This window comes from Lepus europaeus, chromosome 17 (genome assembly GCF_033115175.1).
Source record: "Lepus europaeus isolate LE1 chromosome 17, mLepTim1.pri, whole genome shotgun sequence".
Classification (NCBI taxonomy): domain Eukaryota; kingdom Metazoa; phylum Chordata; class Mammalia; order Lagomorpha; family Leporidae; genus Lepus; species Lepus europaeus.
In genome coordinates this window covers 30,007,063-30,026,185 of record NC_084843.1, presented here as the reverse complement: position 1 = coordinate 30,026,185, position 19,123 = coordinate 30,007,063, and the positions used below count along the sequence as shown (strand labels likewise).

General features: G+C 48.2%; 1 protein-coding gene across 1 annotated transcript in view; it reads right to left on the bottom strand.

The window, feature by feature from the left end:
* The window catches only part of GOT1 (glutamic-oxaloacetic transaminase 1), a 28,405-nt gene extending 9,764 nt beyond the window's left edge, over window positions 1–18,641 (bottom strand). Inside the window, exons 1-2 of the mRNA XM_062214056.1 lie at window positions 18,417–18,641; window positions 9,572–9,753 (exon numbers count right to left, since the gene is read on the bottom strand). Coding sequence (XP_062070040.1) covers window positions 9,572–9,753; window positions 18,417–18,534 — 300 coding nt within the window. The 5' untranslated portion in view covers window positions 18,535–18,641. The remainder of the gene's footprint in view (window positions 1–9,571; window positions 9,754–18,416) is intronic.
* Window positions 18,642–19,123: the final 482 nt, after the last annotated feature.

Here is a 19,123-nt window from a genome sequence, read left to right as displayed (position 1 = left end):
TTAAAAACAAGAAGAGAGATGGGGCCGGCGCTGTGGCGTAGCAGGTAAAGCCACCGCCTGCAGTGCCGGCATCCCATATGGGCGCCAGTTCGAGTCCCCGCTGCTCCTCTTTCAATCCAGCTCTCTGCTATGTCCTGGGAAAGCAGTAGAAGATGGCCCAACTCCTTGGGCCCCTACACCCACATGGGAGACCCAGAAGAAACTCCTGGCTCCTGGCTTCAGATCAGCGCAGCTCCAGCTATTGCAGCCAAATGGGGAGTGAGCCAACAGATGGAAGACCTCTCTCTCTCTCTCTCTCTCTCTCTCTCTGCCTCTCCTTCTCTCTCTGTGTAACTCTGACTTTCAAATAAATAAATCTTTAAAATAAATAAATAGATAAAAAACAAGAAGAACGTATTCATGTGTTATATGTAAAATTTTACAGTAATTTTAAGAAATGGTTTAGATGTTGGAGATTTACTGTAAAATAATCCAGCTTGGCAGTGGCGAGGGGGTGGGGAGTAGGAGGGGCGAGATGTACAAGATTAACCACATCAGAGTACAGGTGACAAGACAGAGATTCATCATTGCAGTGCTTCCCCAACTTTTTGTGGTTTTTTTGACAATTAGAGTTATAGATAGTAAGAGAGAGAGACAGAGAGAAAGGTCTTCCTTCCTTTGGTTCACTCCCCAAATGGCCGCCAAGGCTGGCGCTGTGCCGATCCGAAGCCGGAAGCCAGGTGCTTCCTCCTGGTCTCCCATGCAGGTGCAGGGCCCAAGCACTTGGGCCATCTTCCACTGCCTTCCCGGGCCACAGCAGAGAGCTGGACTGGAAGAGGAGCAGCTGGGACCAGAACCCGGCGCCCATATGGGTTGCCAGCGCCGCAGGCAGAGGAATAACCAAGTGAGCCATGGCGCTGGCCCTGCTACCCCAACTTTTACACAGATTTGAAATGAAAGGGTGAAAAAATCATCCTAGATATGAAAAAAAGTTTCCAAAGTCTTTTCAAAACCTAACATAACCTTGATGCTGCAAGATGGTAGAGGAGGAGCTGGCGTGTGGTGCAGCAAGTTAAGCCACTGCTTGCAATGCCAGCATCCCATAAGAGCACTGGTTTGAGTCCTGATTACTTCACTTCTGATCCACTTCTCTGCTAATGTGCTTGGCAAAACAGACAAGAATGATCTTGTGCCTGGGCCCCTGCACCCGCACGGGAGACCTGGATGGAGTTCCTGGCTCCTGGCTTTGGCTCGCCCCCATTTGGGAAGTGAACCAGTAGATGGGAGATCTCTGGTTTTTTCTCTCCCCTTCTCTCTCTCTCTCTCTCCGTAACTGCCTTTCAAGTAAATAAATAAATCTTAAAAAAAAAATGGATGGGGCCAGTGCTGTGGTACAGTGGGGTAAGCCACCACCTGTAGCATTAGCATCCTATATGGGTGCCAGTTCAAATCTTGGCTGCTCCACTTCCAATCCAACTCCCTGTTAACGAGCCTGGGAAAGCAGCAGAAGATGGTCCAAGTCCTTGGGCCCCTGCCACCAATGTGAGACACCTGGAAGAACCTCCTGGCTCCTAGCTTCAGCCTGGTCCAACCCTGGTCATTCTGGCCATTTCAGGAGTAAACCAGTGGATGGATTGAATATGTCTCTCTCTCTCCTCCCTCTCTGTAACTCTTTCCAAAAAAAAAAAGATGACAAAGGAAAAATGTAGAAAAAAGGAAAACATTTAGCCTATTCATGAATAGATACTAACTTCCCAAATAAATTTTATTAATATGAATTAACAATACATTAAAAAATACCCATTGAACACGTAAGTCATCTCAAGAATGTGTGATTGACAGGTATTCATATATTATACAATTTGTCAGCTGCTAGACAGAGAGAACCCAAATGATCACAGCAACAGAGAAGAGCTTGGCTGTTCGTGACACCAATGGTCAGTAAATCAGGAAACTCTGGCTACTTCCTGGAAATAACTGGAAAAAAAGATTCATTCAGCCTGCAGGGCAGCTTCACCACGAGCAAGGAATCATTAGCAGAAATCCCACTTATGCCAAGAACCAGGCAGACACCGATTATCACCACTAGTATTCCCCACTGTTCAGTCTGTACGGACAGGTCTTAGTGTCTGTGAAAGAACACCACCGGAAACGCGGACACAGGCCAAGCTGCAGCTCACGGAGGTGAGGAACTGAGCACAGCTGTACACTGGAGCCAGCGGCTCGGGGAGAGGACCGGGGTGAAGACAACGCACATCAGACCTGGGGCACTGCCGGCTCTGTTCTCTGCAGTGACCTCTTCTGAGCATGAGCCCTTGCCACTGCTTTAAGGGTTTGTCGCCACACTGTGGTCCACCTGGATTCTTCATGCACATCGCTGCCAAGGTCATACAACCCAAATGTCTATGTTTTTCATGGATTTGTCACCTAGCTAAGACGAATGCCAATTCCATACCTTGGTGACTCTGGCATGCTAATACTTCCTACTCAAATGAACAAGGTTTCGCCAGCATCGCGGCTCACTAGGCTAATCCTCCGCCTGCAGCACCAGCACCCCAGGTTCTAGTCCCGGTTGGGGCACCGGATTCTGCCCTGGTTGCCCCTCTTCCAGTCCAGCTCTCTGCTGTGGCCCAGGAGTGCAGTGGAGGATGGCCCAGGTTCTTGGGCCCTGCACCCGCATGGGAGACCAGGAGAAGCTCCTGGCTTTGGATCAGCATGGTGCGCCAGCCGCAGCGGCCATTGAGGGGTGAACCAACAGAAAAGGAAGACCTTTCTTTCTGTCTCTCTCTCACTGTCCACTCTGCCTGTCAAAAAAAAAAGAACAAGGTTTCCCCTAAACACAATTTGAAGTTACCATGGAAACACAGCAGCTACATATGGAAACTAGTGAAAACACTCCCAGGCATGATTTCTTGTGCTCAACTTTTAATTCCACCCTTTCTCTCCCACTCCACAAAGGAAATTCATTACAAGAAGTCAGGAAATCAGAAGACTAGACTGAAAATGTGCTTAGAAGAGAAAAACCCACTTCACTCACATTAACTGATCCCTGACATTCATGATGGGTATGACACTCAAATTCTCAAGAAGTTATCATTCCCTAAAAATATACTGAACCCTAGATGGCTTCACTGCAACCCAAGTTGCTTTAAATACCAGCAATTAAAAGGAACCAGTTTTGGGTGAATCATTCATGTAGCAATTTGGTCATTCTACAAATTGATTTTGGCAAATTGACCTAAAGTGCAAGAAAACCATATATCTGATATAAATGGAAATCATAAAAACCAAAGGATGTACAGACTTCTCCAACGAGTGACTGGACCTCTGTGGCTAAACAGGGGTATCCAGAGCAGGAGAAACCCAGTAAGACTTGGTGCAAAACTGGACAAGGCAGCCCTCAGTACCCACAACCCAGGCCAGCTTGCAAGGGCTGGCCTCTACAACCCTTGCCTGAGACCACAATTTGCTGATGTTGTGAGTTCACTACGGGGAGTAGGAGAGCCGTCCAGGAGCTGTGTGTGGACAGGGTCCTGCGGCATTCACCTCCGCACTCCTAGCAACTCTCAGAGCACCTAGGGCATGGTACTACACAGAAACGCATGCTGAACTAGATGAGAAAGACAGTGGTGAAAGATCTGAGCCACTGCCCAAGTCCCAGGTCTCCTGGAGGTCACAGAAAGACTGGGATGTCATTCCATCGCAAGGAGTTACAGCCCACGGCCCTCCCACCTCCAAGAGCTCGGTAACTTCAGATCCTGGAGCACTACTGCACAGGAGATGAAAAATGGGTATTTTTATCTGGATCCCAAGGTCTGAGAACAGAAAAGTATAAGAAGCAGTGAGGAGACGAGAAAATAGGTCTCTTCAAAATGGGCAAAGGGCCTGACAATGCTGAATCCTGAGAAGCATAAGGACACTGCTTTCTGGTTCATTCATTCTCTCGTGCCTTGTCGCCTTCGAGTCTGGGCTCAGATGGCATTTCTATTTCTACCACAACCATCCCAGTTAAAACTGTATTCACCCTGACTCCCACCCCTTGCACCTGGAACTTGGGTCCCCTGCTCCGTTTTTACAGCATTTACCATCTTTAATATCCTGTATCCTTTTCTTATGTTTAGTCTGTTCCTCTCCACAAAACTGAGAGCAAAGGCAAGGATTCTGTGTGTTTTGGTCCGTGCCATACTCAGCTCCTAGCACAGTGCTCTCTCTAGAGGTGGGCCCCGCCACTGAATGACGGAGTCAAACATCTGGGGAGCTTGGAGTGCCAGGCTGGCAGATGAGTGCTGAATACGTACAAGGTAAATGAGGAGGCCATGGTCCCTGTCTGCGGGCAGTTAGTTTTATGGGAGAGAAAGACTTATAAAAGTGTACATTATGGTAGGCACAACAGGTACTGTTATTCTCAGGCTGTGAACAAAGTCCTCTGACAACTCAGAGGACTAAACTTGCTCTGCCTGAGGATTTAGCAGGGTAGTGATCTTTACTCCGGTCTTGAAGGACATGGAGGTGGGGACTGGGAGGATGGAGAAGTGAGGGAGGGCATGCCAAGCAGAGGCAGGAGCCAGGCAAAGCTTCTGAGTCATGACTGGGCCCTGTCGGGTCTAGAAAACAGCCAGTTGGGGCTGGCGCTGTGGCATAGCGGGCAAAGCCACTGCCTGCAGTGCTGGCATCCCATATGGGAGCCGGTTCGAGTCCCAGCTGCTCCACTTCCAATCCAGCTCTCTGCTATGGCCTGGGAAAGAAGTATAAGATGGCCCAAGTCCTTGGGCCCCTGCACCTGTGTGGCTCCTGGCTTTGGATCAGTGCAGCTCTGGCCATTGTGGCCAATAGGGCAGTGAACCAGCTGATGGAAGACCTCTCTCTCTCTCTCTCTCTGCCTCTCCTTCTCTCTCTGTGTAACTCTCTCAAAAAAAAAAAAAAAGAGAGAGAGAGAACACCCAGACTCCTGGCTCCTAGAGTGAAGAGCAAGAATAAGCAATTGGAAGAATAGGATGAAGACTATTAAATTCACTGCATGCCTAGCTCAAAGACTAGATTTCAGGGTCTAGCACTGTGGTGCAGTGGGTTAAGCCACCATCTGCAATGCCAACATCCTACATGGTTGCTGATTCAAGTCCAGCTGGTTCATTTTTGATCCAGCTCCTGGCTAATGGGCCTGGGAAAGCAAAAGATGGCCCAAGTACTTGGGCCCCTGCCCCCACATAGGAGACTCAAATGGAGTTCCAGGATCCTGGTTTCAGGCTGGCCAGCCCTGGCCATGCAGCCATTTGAGGAGTGAAACAGTGGATGGAAGATCTCTCTCTGTCTCTCCCCCTCTCTATCTGTAACTCTGCTTTTCAAATAAATAAATAAAAATCTAGGGCCAGCGCCGTGGCTCACTTGGTTAATCCTCCACCTGCGGTGCCGGGTTCTAGTCCAGCTCACTCCTCTTCCAGTCCAGCTCTCTGCTGTGGCCCGGGAAGGCAGTGGACGATAGCCCAGGTGCTTGGGCCCCTGCACCCACATGGGAGACCAGGAGGAGGCACCTGGCTCCTGGCTTTGGATCGGCACAGAGCACTGGCCGCAGCGGCCATTTGGGGGGTGAACCAACAGAAGGAAGACCTTTCTCTCTGTCTGTCTCTCTCTCTTACTGTCTATAACTCTACCTGTCAAATAAAAAAAAAAAAAAAAAAAAGAAAAAAAGAAAAAAAAATCTAGATTTTTACCCTGTAGACAAGTGGGGGAACTACTGTGGGGGATGGGCAGGGGGAGAAGGGACATGTGACATGGTTAGCTTTGTTCTGAGGAAGATCATTCTTGCTGTAGTGTGCTGGATATATTAGAATGGGGAAGAGACTAGAGGCAGGAAGATCTTAGAATGCTGTTCCAAGAATGCAAGAGATGGTGGAGAGCAGAGCTAAGTAGGACAGCAGCCTGCGGTGGAGGGCACTTCTTCAAAGACAAAGGCGCAGAACTGATTACCAGCTGGTACCTGGGGTGATACAGATGCCAGAGGAGGACTCTGAACCAGCCCAAAACAGTGTCTTCAAATATGTGCTGCTGTGAAAACTGCCATTTAAGTCTGTTCTGTGATCGAAAGCACAGCACTGGAAGAACAAGACTGAGAGAGAAGGCCATGCTCTCAGGTCAACGCACAAGCTACAGCCCCAGGTCTTCGTGTGCAAAGTGACCAAAATGAGGATCAACGGGCAGAGGAGCAAGCATGTGCCCAACACAGCGAATAGCTGATAAGAAACAGTCTTCGAGGACGGAGCTCCCAACACTCTGCTCCCACTTAGACACATCAAAACAAAACTCCAAGTAATTTTTCTACAGCATCTCAGAAGACAGGCCCCCAGCTGTCAAAGTCTCCCACTTACACATTTCAGTAGGAAGCGCCTCTCTCTTTGGGGAAACCTTGGATTTTTGAAGCAATTTCCCTATGCTACCCATAATCTCTACACGCTACTGTTTCTATCCATATATCTTCAGGTCCTTCAGCCAAGTCCCAGTCTCTCATACCAATCCAGTTAAAACCCTAATTAAGTTAATTCCCTGCCTAATCACTAGTCTGAGCTCCAAGACCTTCACCCGAGCCTCCCTGCTTCCTGATAAATGTTTAAGAATGCACACAGGTGTAACCTTCATTTCACCCTGTCTTCCGCCTCTCAGGGCATCCAGGTAGTGTGATACACAAAAGGAAAAAAACCACTGTAAACAGCAGGTGGGGAACAGGTTAGATGACTCCAGAGGTGGCCCTTTCAACGCGTGAACAGCAGACGGCACAACACGGCTCAGGGGCAGCTGGCTTAAACTGCACAATGCCTAACTGGACTATTGCAAAACCTGAGCTCTTCCCTTTCCCACCTGTCCAGCCAGGCTTATCTTCTTCAAACAGCGCTGTTACTGGGTAACTCCTCTGCTCAAACCTTCAGCTGCTTCCCCTGCCTGGTTCCAAAACAAGGTCCCAGCTCCATCAGGTGGGCTCTTTTTTTTTTTTAAATTTGACAGATAGAGTTAGACAGTGAAAGTGAGACAGAGAGAAAGGTCTTCCTTCTGTTGGTTCACCCCCCAAATGGCCGCTGCGGCTGGTGCGCTGTGCCGATCCGAAGCCAGGAGCCAGGTGCCTCCTCCTGGTCTCCCATGTGGGTGCAGGGGCCCAAGCACCTGGGCCATCCTCCACTGCCTTCCCGGGCCACAGCAGAGAGCTGGACTGGAAGAGGAGCAACCGGGACTAGAACCCGGAGCCCATATGGGATGCCGGTGCCACAGATGGAGGATTAACCAAGTGAGCCACAGCGCCAGCCCCCAGGTGGGCTCCTTACAACCTAGACTTGCTTACCACTTCCCTCTGTCCCTGGACTGCTACCATTCAAGAGGAACGCCCCTTCACATTCCCTTCTCTAGTACTTCATGGGTCTCAACCCTAGCTGTACTGTGCAATCACCTGGGGAGCTCACTAGGCTAATCCTCCGCCTGCGGCACCGGCACCCCGGGTTCTAGCCCTGGTTGGGGTGCCAGATTCTGTCCCAGTTGCTCCTTTTCCAGTCCAGCTCTCTGCTGTGGCCCGGGAAGGCAATGGAGGATGGCCCAAGTGCTTGGGCTCTGCACCCACATGGGAGACCAGGAGGAAGCACCTGGCTCCTGGCTTTGGATCAGTGCGGTGCACTGGCTGTGGCTGCCATTTGCTGGGTGAACCAACAGAAGGAAGACCTTTCTCTCTGTCTCTCTCTCACTAACTCTGCCTGTAAAAAAAAAAAAAAAATATATATATATATATATATATGGCCAACCTGAGTGGCATAGCAGTTCATGGGTTCAGGTCCCAGCTCCACTCCTGATGCCAGTTTCCTGCTAATTTGCACCGCAGGAGGCAGCAGATGACGGCTCAAGTAGCTAGGTTGCTGACACCCATATTGGGTACCTGGATGGAGTTTCTGGCTTCAGGTTGGCCCAGTCCCAACCATGGGGGGCATTTGGAAAGTAAACAGAAGATAGGAGGGAAGATCTTTCTGTCTGCCTCTGTCTCTCTCTCTCTGCCTTTCAATTTTTTTAAAAAAAATTAAAATAAAAAACATGCCCATAGGGGCAAGAAAAAGGAAGGACAAGAAAGTGTGAAAGGTGGGGCAGAAGAGCAACACCCTCTAAGATTGGATTTAACACCAGTCTGGAGCAGGGCCAAATCATCAGTGAGGGTTTTTTGTTTTTGTTTTTGTTTTTGTTTTTTTTATATTTATTTTATTTATTTGAAAGAGAGAGTTACAGAGAGAAGTAGAGACAGAGAGAGGTCTTCCATCTGCTGGCTCATTTCCCAGATGGCCACAATGGCCGAGCTGCACCAATCCAAAGCCAGGAGCCAGGAGCTTTTTCTGGATCTCCCATGTGGGTATAGAGGCCCAAGGACTTGGGCCATCTTCTACTGCTTTCCCAGGCCATGGCAAAGAGCTAGATCAGAAGTGGAGCAGCCAAGTCTCGAACTGGCGCCCATATGGAATGCCAGTACTTCAGGCCAGTACTTCAGTACCACAGCACCAGCCCCATTAATGTGGTTTTTAAGACTTTCCAGGAGGCCAGCGCCATGGCTCAATAGGCTAATCCTCCGCCTAGCGCCGCTGGCACACCGGGTTCTAGTCCCGGTCGGGGTGCCAGATTCTGTCCCGGTTGCCCCTCTTCCAGCCTAGCTGTCTGCTGTGGCCTGGGAGTGCAGTGGAGGATGGCCCAAGTCCTTGGGCCCTGCACCCCATGGGAGACCAGGAGAAGCACCTGGCTCCTGGCTTCGGACCAGCACGGTGCGCCGGCTGCAGCGCGCCAGCTGCAGCGGCCATTGGAGGGTGAACCAACGGCAAAGGAAGACCTTTCTCTCTGTCTCTCTCTCTCTCACTGTCCACTCTGCCTGTCAAAAATAATAAAGACTCTCCAGGAGATACAAATATGCACCAGCATTGAGAAGCAGTGTCCTGCCTCCTCCACACTTTTTCCAAGTCCCTCTCCTCTGCATTGCTACAACTCTGAGGACCTGTCCTGCATCACTTCCTGCCACATACAGCCTATCTCACTTCCGCTTCCAAATGTGTTCTTCCCCGTGTCTCTAGTTATGCACAGGATACATACCCGGAAGTACCTAAATGCGAGATGCTACTCTGAAGGCCAGAAGTATTACAGAATACTAGAACTGGCAAAGACTTCACAGAGCATCTAGACCAATGGCTCTTAAACGTCTGTACGAGCACAGAAACCCTTTGAAAATCTGGTAAAGTTATAATCCTTCTCTCCCCAGAAATAAAAACACACAAAACTCTGCATAGAATTTCAGAATATCATTCCATCAGATTCCCTGTACTTGGCATCTCCACTGACTGCTTCAAATCCCACAGCTAAACTCTGCCCAGCTGCTGGTGGGAACCTGAATGATCTAAGAGGCTGTGCTTCGTATATGGCCACGATAATTACACTACGAGGTTCATGAACTCACACTACTTGAATGACTCATTCATTGCTGGGTCACTAGACCTAACACCTAAGAATGTAAAACAAGTGGAAGTCTAAATTTTCAACTCCTCTTCGCTTTCAGAGTTTCTAATGAGACAACAGATCCTTACCCCAAACTCACCCGCTTCTCCACAATAGCTGGGCTGTCATCCCCAAGGGCAAGGCGAGAAGCAAAGGTCCGGAACTCCGCCAGGCCCAGAATGGGCAGGTACTCATGGTTGAGGCTACTGTCGTTAGCAATCTTCTGCTCCACCTTCCTCACTACCGGCAAAACCCAGGGCTGGCAATCGTCTGTGCGGTAAGCTGGAACACAGGAAAGAGTTATACACAGTGGAGTCTCAGGCTTTGTCCAAGTTAGAAATGGGAACTGCACACAGGGGGATTCCAACACTTCCCACTCAAGGCACAACAGCAGGGGTGGGTGTTTGCCTGGTGGTTAAGACCTTGCTTGGGACAGCTGCATCCTACACTGGAGTCCCTGGGTTCCACTCCCTGCCCCGGCTGCCAATCCCAGCTTTCTACCGAGGCACACTCCGAGGCAGCAGGGGATGGCTCAAGTAATTGGGTCCCTGCCACTGACATGGGGCCCACTGAATTCTTGGCTTCTCTCCTTGCTCCTGGCTTCAGCCTGGCCCAGCCGTGGCTGTGGCTGGCATTCAGGGAGTGAACCAGTAGATAGAAGATATCTTTATCTCTCTGCCTTACAAAAACAAGCAAAATTTTAAAAAATGTAAAAATTAAAAAAAAAAAAGCTAGGTCAATACTGCTAGTGCATTGATGTCTCTACAGCTACTGGCCCAACAATTTTCTTCTTTCTACATCTCCCTGAGGTTTCCAGAAAGGTCTGGGTGCTACTGCCCAGGAAGTCTGCACCTTCTAACATAAGCATGGAAAGAAGGGTGGAAGGGGCCTACCTCCTCCTCGTGCCCTGAAGCACAGAACGAGGCTGAACAATGAGCAAACACTCTGGGACAGAAGAGTTCAACAACTCATTTCATAGTCACCCGAGGACCCACTTCAACACATCTTCGTCCTGTTCTACATTTTGACATCAGCCAGTGTTTACCAGACGGTTCATCTACTTCCTGTGCCTCATGCTTTCAATGATTTAAATTTACCTATTTCACAATGTTTAACCTCACTTTATAGTAAATTTCTAACCAGTCCTTCTACACTAAAAGTAATTTAAGGCTGTGCTGAGTTACGCTAGCACTGATTTTTTTCCTCTATACTATTCTGGCTGTGACAGGATTATAGCTGTAGTGGGCAGCTGCTCTGGCTTGGTGCCCAGGCCAATAATCTCTCTGAGTGGAATTCTCAGCAGAGGTCATTTGCTTTCTGCTTGAATATTTAGGTCTCCAACAATCCTATACTCACGCAAGTGATTTTAAAATGGAAACAAAATATTACAGTAATTGTAATTAAGTTTTATCTTATTGATTTCTGCACAGAATTTATCCCTGACTTTTAAAAAAAAAAATTAACTTTTTTCCCCATGGCTCATACCATATATGGAATTTTCAACATGCTGTTTTCCACTTAAATATGTTATTAATAGCTCATCAGCAACCGTTTTTCTAGTAGGTGACATGTTCCACACGTCTCAGTGCCGTGGTCTTCCCCATCTGCCTCCCTCCGTAATAACTGTCCTCAGTTTCGAATGTATCCTTCTAGAACTTCCCTAAGCACACACAAGCAAATAAGCTCCTCACATCTGCCCTTTTTACACAAAACACAGCACATCATACTATTTTATTCCTTGCTTTTTCTACCTAAATATCTTTTTACATTTGTGTACACAGAGTGTCCTTGTTGTTTTTCACAGCTGCTTAACTGATGAATGTATCACATTTTCTTACTAGTCTCTTGTATGTTTTTTTATAAGAATTTATTTATTTGACAGAGTGACAGAGAGAAAGAGAGGGAGAGACAAGAGACAGAGATCTCCCATTTACTGATTGACTCCTGAAATGCCCACAAAGGCCAGGACTGGTCCATGATGAGGCCAGGAGCCTGGAACACCATCCATGTTGGGGGTGGCAGGGCTTGGGCCATCGTCTGCTGTTTTCCCAGGGAGCTGGATCAGAAGCACAGAGCCAGCGCTCCGATATAAGGCGCTAGTGTCCTAAGAGGTGACTGCGACATCACATCACCAGCCCCCGCCAGTCTCTTGTTGACAGACATTTGAGTTGGCTTTTAAAACAATACTTCATATGAATATGAGCAGTCCTCTCATGTGTATGTAAACGTAACATGCAGTGTTGGAAATGGAAGAGTGAGCTAAGAAGCGAGTGTGTTTATAATTTTGATAGCTATTTCCAAATTGCCCTTCAGAGGGATTCTATCAATTTATATTCCCACAAGCACTGTGTAAGATTGCTGGGGCCGGCGCCATGGCGTAGCAGGTAAAGCTGCCACCTGCAGTGTTGGCCTCCCATATGGGCGCCGGTTCAAGACCCAGCTGCTCCACTTCCGATCCAGCTCTCTGCTATGGCCTGGGAAAGCAGTGGAAGATGGCCCAAGTGTTTGGGCATCTGCACCCACATGGGAGACCTGGAGGAAACTCCTGGCTCCTGGCTTTGGATTGGCCCAGCTCAGGCCGTGGTGGCTATTTGGGGAGTGAACCAGCAGATGGAAGAACTCTCTCTAGCTCTCTTTGACTGCCTCTATTTCTCAAATAAGTAAATCTTTAAATTTTTAAAAAAAAATTTTTTTTTTTGACAGGCAGAGTAGAGTGGATAGTGAGAGAGAGAGAGAGACAGAGAGAAAGGTCTTCCTTTGCCGTTGGTTCACCCTCCAATGGCCACTGCGGCCTGCACATCACGCTGATCCGAAGCCAGGAGCCAGGTGCTTCTCCTGGTCTCCCATGGGGTGCAGGGCCCAAGCACTTGGGCCATCCTCCACTGCACTCCCTGGCCACAGCAGAGAGCTGGCCTGGAAGAGGGGCAACCGGGACAGAATCTGGCGCCCAGACCGGGACTAGAACCCAGTGTGCCGGCGCCACAAGGCGGAGGACTAGCCTAGTGAGCCGCAGCGCCGGCCAAATAAACAAGTAAATCTTTAAAAAAAAAAAAAAAAAAAGAATTGTCTCTTTCCCATAGCCTCATCCACTGAGAGAATTTTTGCCAAGGAGAAGGTGCAAATGATATCTGAGAGTAGTTTTATTTGCATTTCTCGTATGAATGTAACTGGGCATTTTTTCATATAAATAAGCCATGCACAACATTATTTTAGTGGCTTCCTATGCATCACTATTAACCATGTTATTTTCAAGTGTGTACTATTATAATCATGTTGAATGCTCATATCTTTACACATATTCATAAGTGTTTTATTTGAAAAAATTCTGGGGCCAGTGTTGTGGTTCAGTGCGGTAAATCACCTCCTGAAATGCCAGCATCCCATGAGTGCCACTCAAGTCCTGGCTGCTCCACTTCTAATCTAGTTCCTTGCTAATGCACTTAGGAAAGCAGCAGATGGCTCAAGTACTTGAACCTCTGTCACCCACATGGGAGACATGGATAGAATTCCAGGCTCCTGGCCTTGGTAAATAAATCTTTTTTTTTTTTTTTTTTACAGGCAGAGTTAGTGACAGAGAGACAGAGAGAAAGGTCTTCCTTCCGTTGGTTCACCCCGCAAATGGCAGCCACAGCCAGTGCACCGCACTGATCCAAAGCCAGGAGCCAGGTACTTCCTCTGGTCTCCCATGTGGGTGCAGGGCCCAAGCACTTGAGCCATCCTCCATTGCCTTCCTGGGCCACAGCAGAGAGCTGGCCTGGAAGAGGAGCAACCGGAACAGAATCCAGTGCCCCAACTGGGTCTAGAACTCAGGGTGCTGGTGCGGCAGGCGGAGGATTATCCTAGTGAACCACGGCGCCGGCCTGGTAAATAAATCTTAAAAAAAAAAATTCTAAATGTAATATTACTAAGTCAAAAGGTATACTAGGCCAAAACAAATAAAAGACTTCATATGATCGTTTTGAATTTTGTGGCTCTCTCCTGTCAGTTAACTTTAACTTCCAGGAATGTCATATGCAAATCTGAGAAACATACCAAGCAAGTAACAAAAATGGGGCTAGATCTCCCAGACTGACATAGCCACTAACCAACCAATAGTCTCCGGGCGGGGGAATCTAACCCTCAAGGCAGTCATAGCATGCATGATACCCCTGGGTCACCAAACTACTTCCCACCCAATAAGCTCACAAAGCCTACTCTACCAGGAGGGTCAGATTTCCTTAAATATACACCAAAATAACAACTTCCAAGACAGAGTTGTCCCTGAAGCAGATCACCCTATCTACGATCACAATGCTACCATTGTTCAAAACATTCTTGGAATTCCTTCTGGAATTGTTTTCAGAGGCAATTATCTCATTATTCTCAATGTTCCCAATAGTGCCAAATCTTCATTCTTTGCAATTCAATTTAATTTTTAGAAATGGTACTTGCACCCTCTCCTTCAAAGAGAGGGTAGGTGAATAAACTGGGTAATATTCCTGTAGAACAATTATAAAGAAATGGTCTACCTGCTTCAAAGGCCATTCCAACCAAGAGAGGGTTTCCAGAAATTTCTGAAGAATAACAGTATGTTTGGACTACATAGAAAGGATACTACTTAGGGGCTGGCACTGTGGCACAGTGGGTTAAGTTGCTGCCTGGGACACCTGCATTCCATATGGAGTCCTGGCTGCTCACCTTGGACCCACCTCCCTGCTAAAGTGCCTGGGAAAAGCAGAAGAGGCCTAAGTGCTTGGGCCCCTGCCGCTCACATGGAAGACGCAGGTGGAGTTCTAGGCTTCTGGCTTCAACCTGGCCTAATCCCCATCATTGTGACCATTTGAAGGGTAAACCAAGGAATGGAAGAACCTTCTTTCTTTCTGTCTATAACTCTGCCTTTCAAATAAATAACTAAATATAACCACAGCAAATAGAATAAAGTATTAATACTATTTAGATGTAGAAAATGTGAATGTTCATAGAAAAAGCAGTTATTTTATGCTTTGAGTCTGGGTTTGGACATTAGATATACTAAACAATTATGCTATGTATTCACATTTGTGATGTCACTCATGAATAACGTAGAATAAGTAAAATTAATGAAAGAGAAAGAAAAGGCTGTATGTTCTTACCACCACTGCATATTCCATGGAACTCTAGAAAATCTTGTAATGCTTCCCAGGGTGGGCATGGGAGAAGGGTATCGTGTCTTTACTGTGACGAAGGAGAAACTGGCCAATGTATACCTTCCCTTCTGTCCTCATTGCCCAATTTCTCCCAGGTTCTGTTCTGGACTAATTCCCAAGGCCTCACCTAACTGCTATTGCAGCAGAACTGCAGGTTCCTCCCGGGTGACTGGATGAGGTCAAGTATCACCAGCTCCCTCATTCCTGCGGAATTCTCACTCCGGTCTGTGCAGTCACGAGCTTCTCATTCATTCTTTCATCCACTCATTCACTGAACCTACCATGAGCCAGGCACTAGCTAGAAGCAGCCACACAGAAACGGGTAAGAGACCATCCGCCCTCCAGGAAACCTTCTCTGAGGGCAGGCAGAGTTCACAGAGGATGAAATGTGAATGATGAACAAGTTTAAAAGGCAGATAAGCGGAGGACGGTGATCCAGACCCAGACCTGTGCAAGGTCCCGGAAGCTGGCACAGTGCTGGGTTTTTGAGGATCTGCATTTTCACGGCTCAGAAGTCGGATCCATGCAGGGAGTGGCTCAAAGGGTCACGGAGTCTCTTCTAAGGAACTTCCATTTCAGTGGGAACTACTGCAAGCACTGAAGGAGTCATTAGAATGAAACCGTGAAACAGACTGGAGAGGACAGAGGCAGGTAATTAAGTCAGCAAGCTGTGGCGACAGTCTAGAAGGGGAACAGTGAGGTCTGAATGAAGGCAGCGCCAGTGGAGGTAAATAAATGGGGAGATACTTGAATGGACAAGACCCAGGTGCCAAATAAACAGACAGGGGGCTGCAGAGTGGCGACTCCAGGTCTCACTCTGTCTCTCCTCTCTCTAACTCTGCCTTTCAAATAAATAAATAAATCTTAAAAAAAGGATCTTTAATGTAAAAATGTTTTTAAAAGATACAATATTTCTTAAAATCCTTTATTTGAATATGCTAGAAAACCATATTGAATATTCCAATAAATATTAAAAACAAATAGATTATCTGGACCAAAGGAAAGATAAGTTTACATGAAAAACAAACTGGAATCTTTGAAGAAATGTCTTTACAGGCCGAGTCACGTAGGACCCATGTCTCCCTTGCCCTCAAAGACACTTCAGTCGAAGTTTTCCAGAAGCACTAAAGCAATCAACTCAAAAAGTGCTGTGCCTAACAGTGGAAAATGTGATATCCACTGCACAGAGCTTACTGAAATCACACAGCAAGAAGAAAATCTCCGGGGAAACCATCTGTAAGTGGACCTGACTGATGAGGTTAAGCTGCCATGTATTCTGAAATGTCACTATTCTCTGAGCTGAATAACCTCTATGGGGTTTTATCATGACCTGCAGGGGGGCAAAACAGCTTCCCCAAAGCCAGTAATTAACTACATTCCCTGAGGATATGTGCAAGCAAAGACAACACATCCAAAGGCTGAAAAGACGTCTCTAACCCTGTTCTACTCTGATAAGGTCTTCATCCAAGGAGCTGCCAGCTACAAAAAGGTAGGTCACAGTGGGGATCAAAAATAACATCTATATATTACACTTTTTAATTGCACATCACATTTCTCTTCATTTACTTACTCCTCAAGTCAACTAATAAGACCAGAAAATTATTGCCCTACATACACTATTGTCATGGAGCATGCTAGTGAATCTTGGAGCAGTAGAGTCCAACCTTAGCCTGACAGAGACGGCAGTCAGTTCCTCCTTTTAGACTGAGTCCCTGGGATGTCACGTAATCCTCCCAAGGTCACACTGCTAGACCACAGTGCTGGGCCTGTCCCCAGTCTTCTGGCTCTTCCTGCTACAGTTCTTTCTTTGGCTGCCTCCAGAGCACCTGAAGGCACCTGAAATGGAGGAATGAGCAGAAACCCTAGGGCCTGAACGACCTGCCAGGAATCCCCGGCTAACAGGCAGTGGTCATAAGACCCAGGGTAAATTATATCATGTCTCTAAGCTTTAGCAATATAGGAGATTTGGGGCAACATATGAGATTCTATACGTATCTCATTTGCTCACAGTAAGGAGCTGCAGTTCCTGGGTTGCTGGGAAATATAACAAAGGCACCAGCAGAGATGAGGCAGCCAGTGAGCCAAAGACCGGCTCTAAGCCAGTCACTCTGCCTGGACGCTTTTTCTCTGCTTGAACACTATTTCTGAACCAATACCATAAATTATTCCATTCTACAGTTCTTGAGCTGAAAATTTCTATTAAATATCATCTGAGACTCATCCAAAGAAATGCCAAAACAACAATAACAGTAATAGCCAATGCTTATATAACCCCTATTTATTTGCCAGATACAGTTCTAAGTACCTTTAATGAATTTAATCCTCACCAAAAAAAAAAAAAAAAAAAAAAAAAGAAGAAGAAGAAGAAAAATCTGTAAGACAGTTCAAAGGTCAAGGGCAAATAAAATCTGAGGTCTAGACTAACATTAATATTAGTTCTTTGGTAGGTATTGGCCATACTTACTATTTGGAGGTTCTGTACTAGATTTAAATTAAGAGCTTGAATAGCACTCATTCCAATTCAAAGCAATCTTTGAATATTTGTCTTATTCTGCTGCCTGCTGAAAACATCACTTTCCCTCCATGAGCAAAATATGTAGTCCTGACTTAATTTTTTAATGCTTTTTATGAAAAATTTCAAATACACACAGAAGTTGAAAGAATACTATAAAGTCTGCACACGTACCCATCACCCAGCTTCAACAGACTCCCTTTCTAGTGGATTTTCCCTTACTCTCTCCCCCATACTCCTCAGTGGAGACACAAACATTCTCTGTGGGAAGCCTGTTTCTGAACCTCCTTCATGTCACCTTGCCCTACAAATTAATCCCACTTCCTCTCTCATCTTTTCATCCCAGTCCGTCCCCTAGCAAAGCACATCCTTCTGTCGTTCTCCTCTCTCTGACTGATCTTAGAATGTGGCAAACTGGCAATCGAGAGAGCGTCATTGGGGCTTCAAACATGCGAATGACAGTGAAGGAGATAAAGCACTCACCGCAGAGGACTCAGAGGAATTGGGTTAAGTGGAATGTCAGAGGCCCTCCAGGACAAATCTTGCAAAGGAGGGAAACGGAGGCCCACACGCAGATGTCCAAGGCCCAAGAAATACAACCAAGAGACGAACTCAAGGATGTGTGGAGAGCGAGTTTCTAGCGTCCACACTTCTTCCACCATCTCCATCTGGTCATACCAGGGCCAGAACCATCTGCAGGGGCATTAGCCCATCACAGAAGCACTCAGAGCCCTACCGCAGGGCAGCATAACTAAGGTGCAGATTTGTTAAATCCTTGAGGACAAAACCAAGCCTCCCTCTAACCCCACCAGACTTCATAAGCTATCTGATTGTCCTGGCGGTCCCTCAAATATTTACCGACCCAGGTCACAGCTCCCTACGTCTCCCTAAGTGTCCTTTCCCCGGTTCCGGCAGCCGGGACCCCCCAAGCCCATCGGGCGTCATATTTTCCTTCCTCTCGTCACAATCCCTGGCCCTCGCGTTTCTGAGGAGGATGTAGGACAAGGAACACCGGACGGAGGAATCAGGAAGACGGAGCTCGTGTGCCGGCTGCTGCACTCGTTCTGTGTGACCTTGGACACATCTCCCCTCTCCAGGGGCTCCAAAGCCGCACCTGCAACATCGGCAGCTGAACCCAGCCCTCGTGCACCCTGCCTCCCCTCCCGGGCGCGCCCACATGGAGATTCGGCCTCCCCCGCAGCCCCCACGCTCCAGGTTAGGCGCGCCCCACTCCGAGCGGCTCAGGCTCCGGGGCACCGCGTCCTCACCTCCCACTCCCAGGTTGACCTTGCGGGGGTCTGGATCCTCCCGGAAGTCGGCAGTGAGCTTAAAGACGAGGACCGGCTGGGCCTGCGGAACCTCGGCAAAGACTGACGGAGGCGCCATGGCGAGGGAGGAGGACTCTGCCGAGAACCTCCACTCGGCTCCTGGAGCGGCTCGGTCCGGTCTGGGCGCGACTGGAGGAGACGCTCACCTTCACATAGCCGGTGGAGGCGGGCCCGCGGCCTCCAATGGTCGAGCCGCGTCCGGAGCTTGGCAACGCGGTTAGCCAATAGTGAGCTTCTGACAAAGCACAGGCAGGGGGGAGGGGATACTGTTAGCCAATCCAAGAAGAGAATCTTATCGGGGGCCAGGAATGATGCAACCAATGTGATTTACGCCGGCAGAGGTGAGGGCGGAGTCCAGAATTGATTGGCAGAGCGTGCTCCTATCACTGAGGCTGTTATTCCTTGGGGGCTCAGGGGAGGAACAGAGCGCGGTGTCCCCGGAGGCTGCCGGCTCGACCTTCGGGGGCCAGAAACTGGCGGGAAGTGGCCGGCGGGAATTCCAGAGGCCGGGTCTTTCTTTACTGAGCAGGTGTTTTTGCCAGACCTGGCCGCGCGCACGTTCCTGACCGAGCCTGGCCCTCCCGGGCTGGCAGCCAAATCCCCGGCGTCGGTGCCCGGGACGCGAGCCCACGGCCGGGACGTGCTGC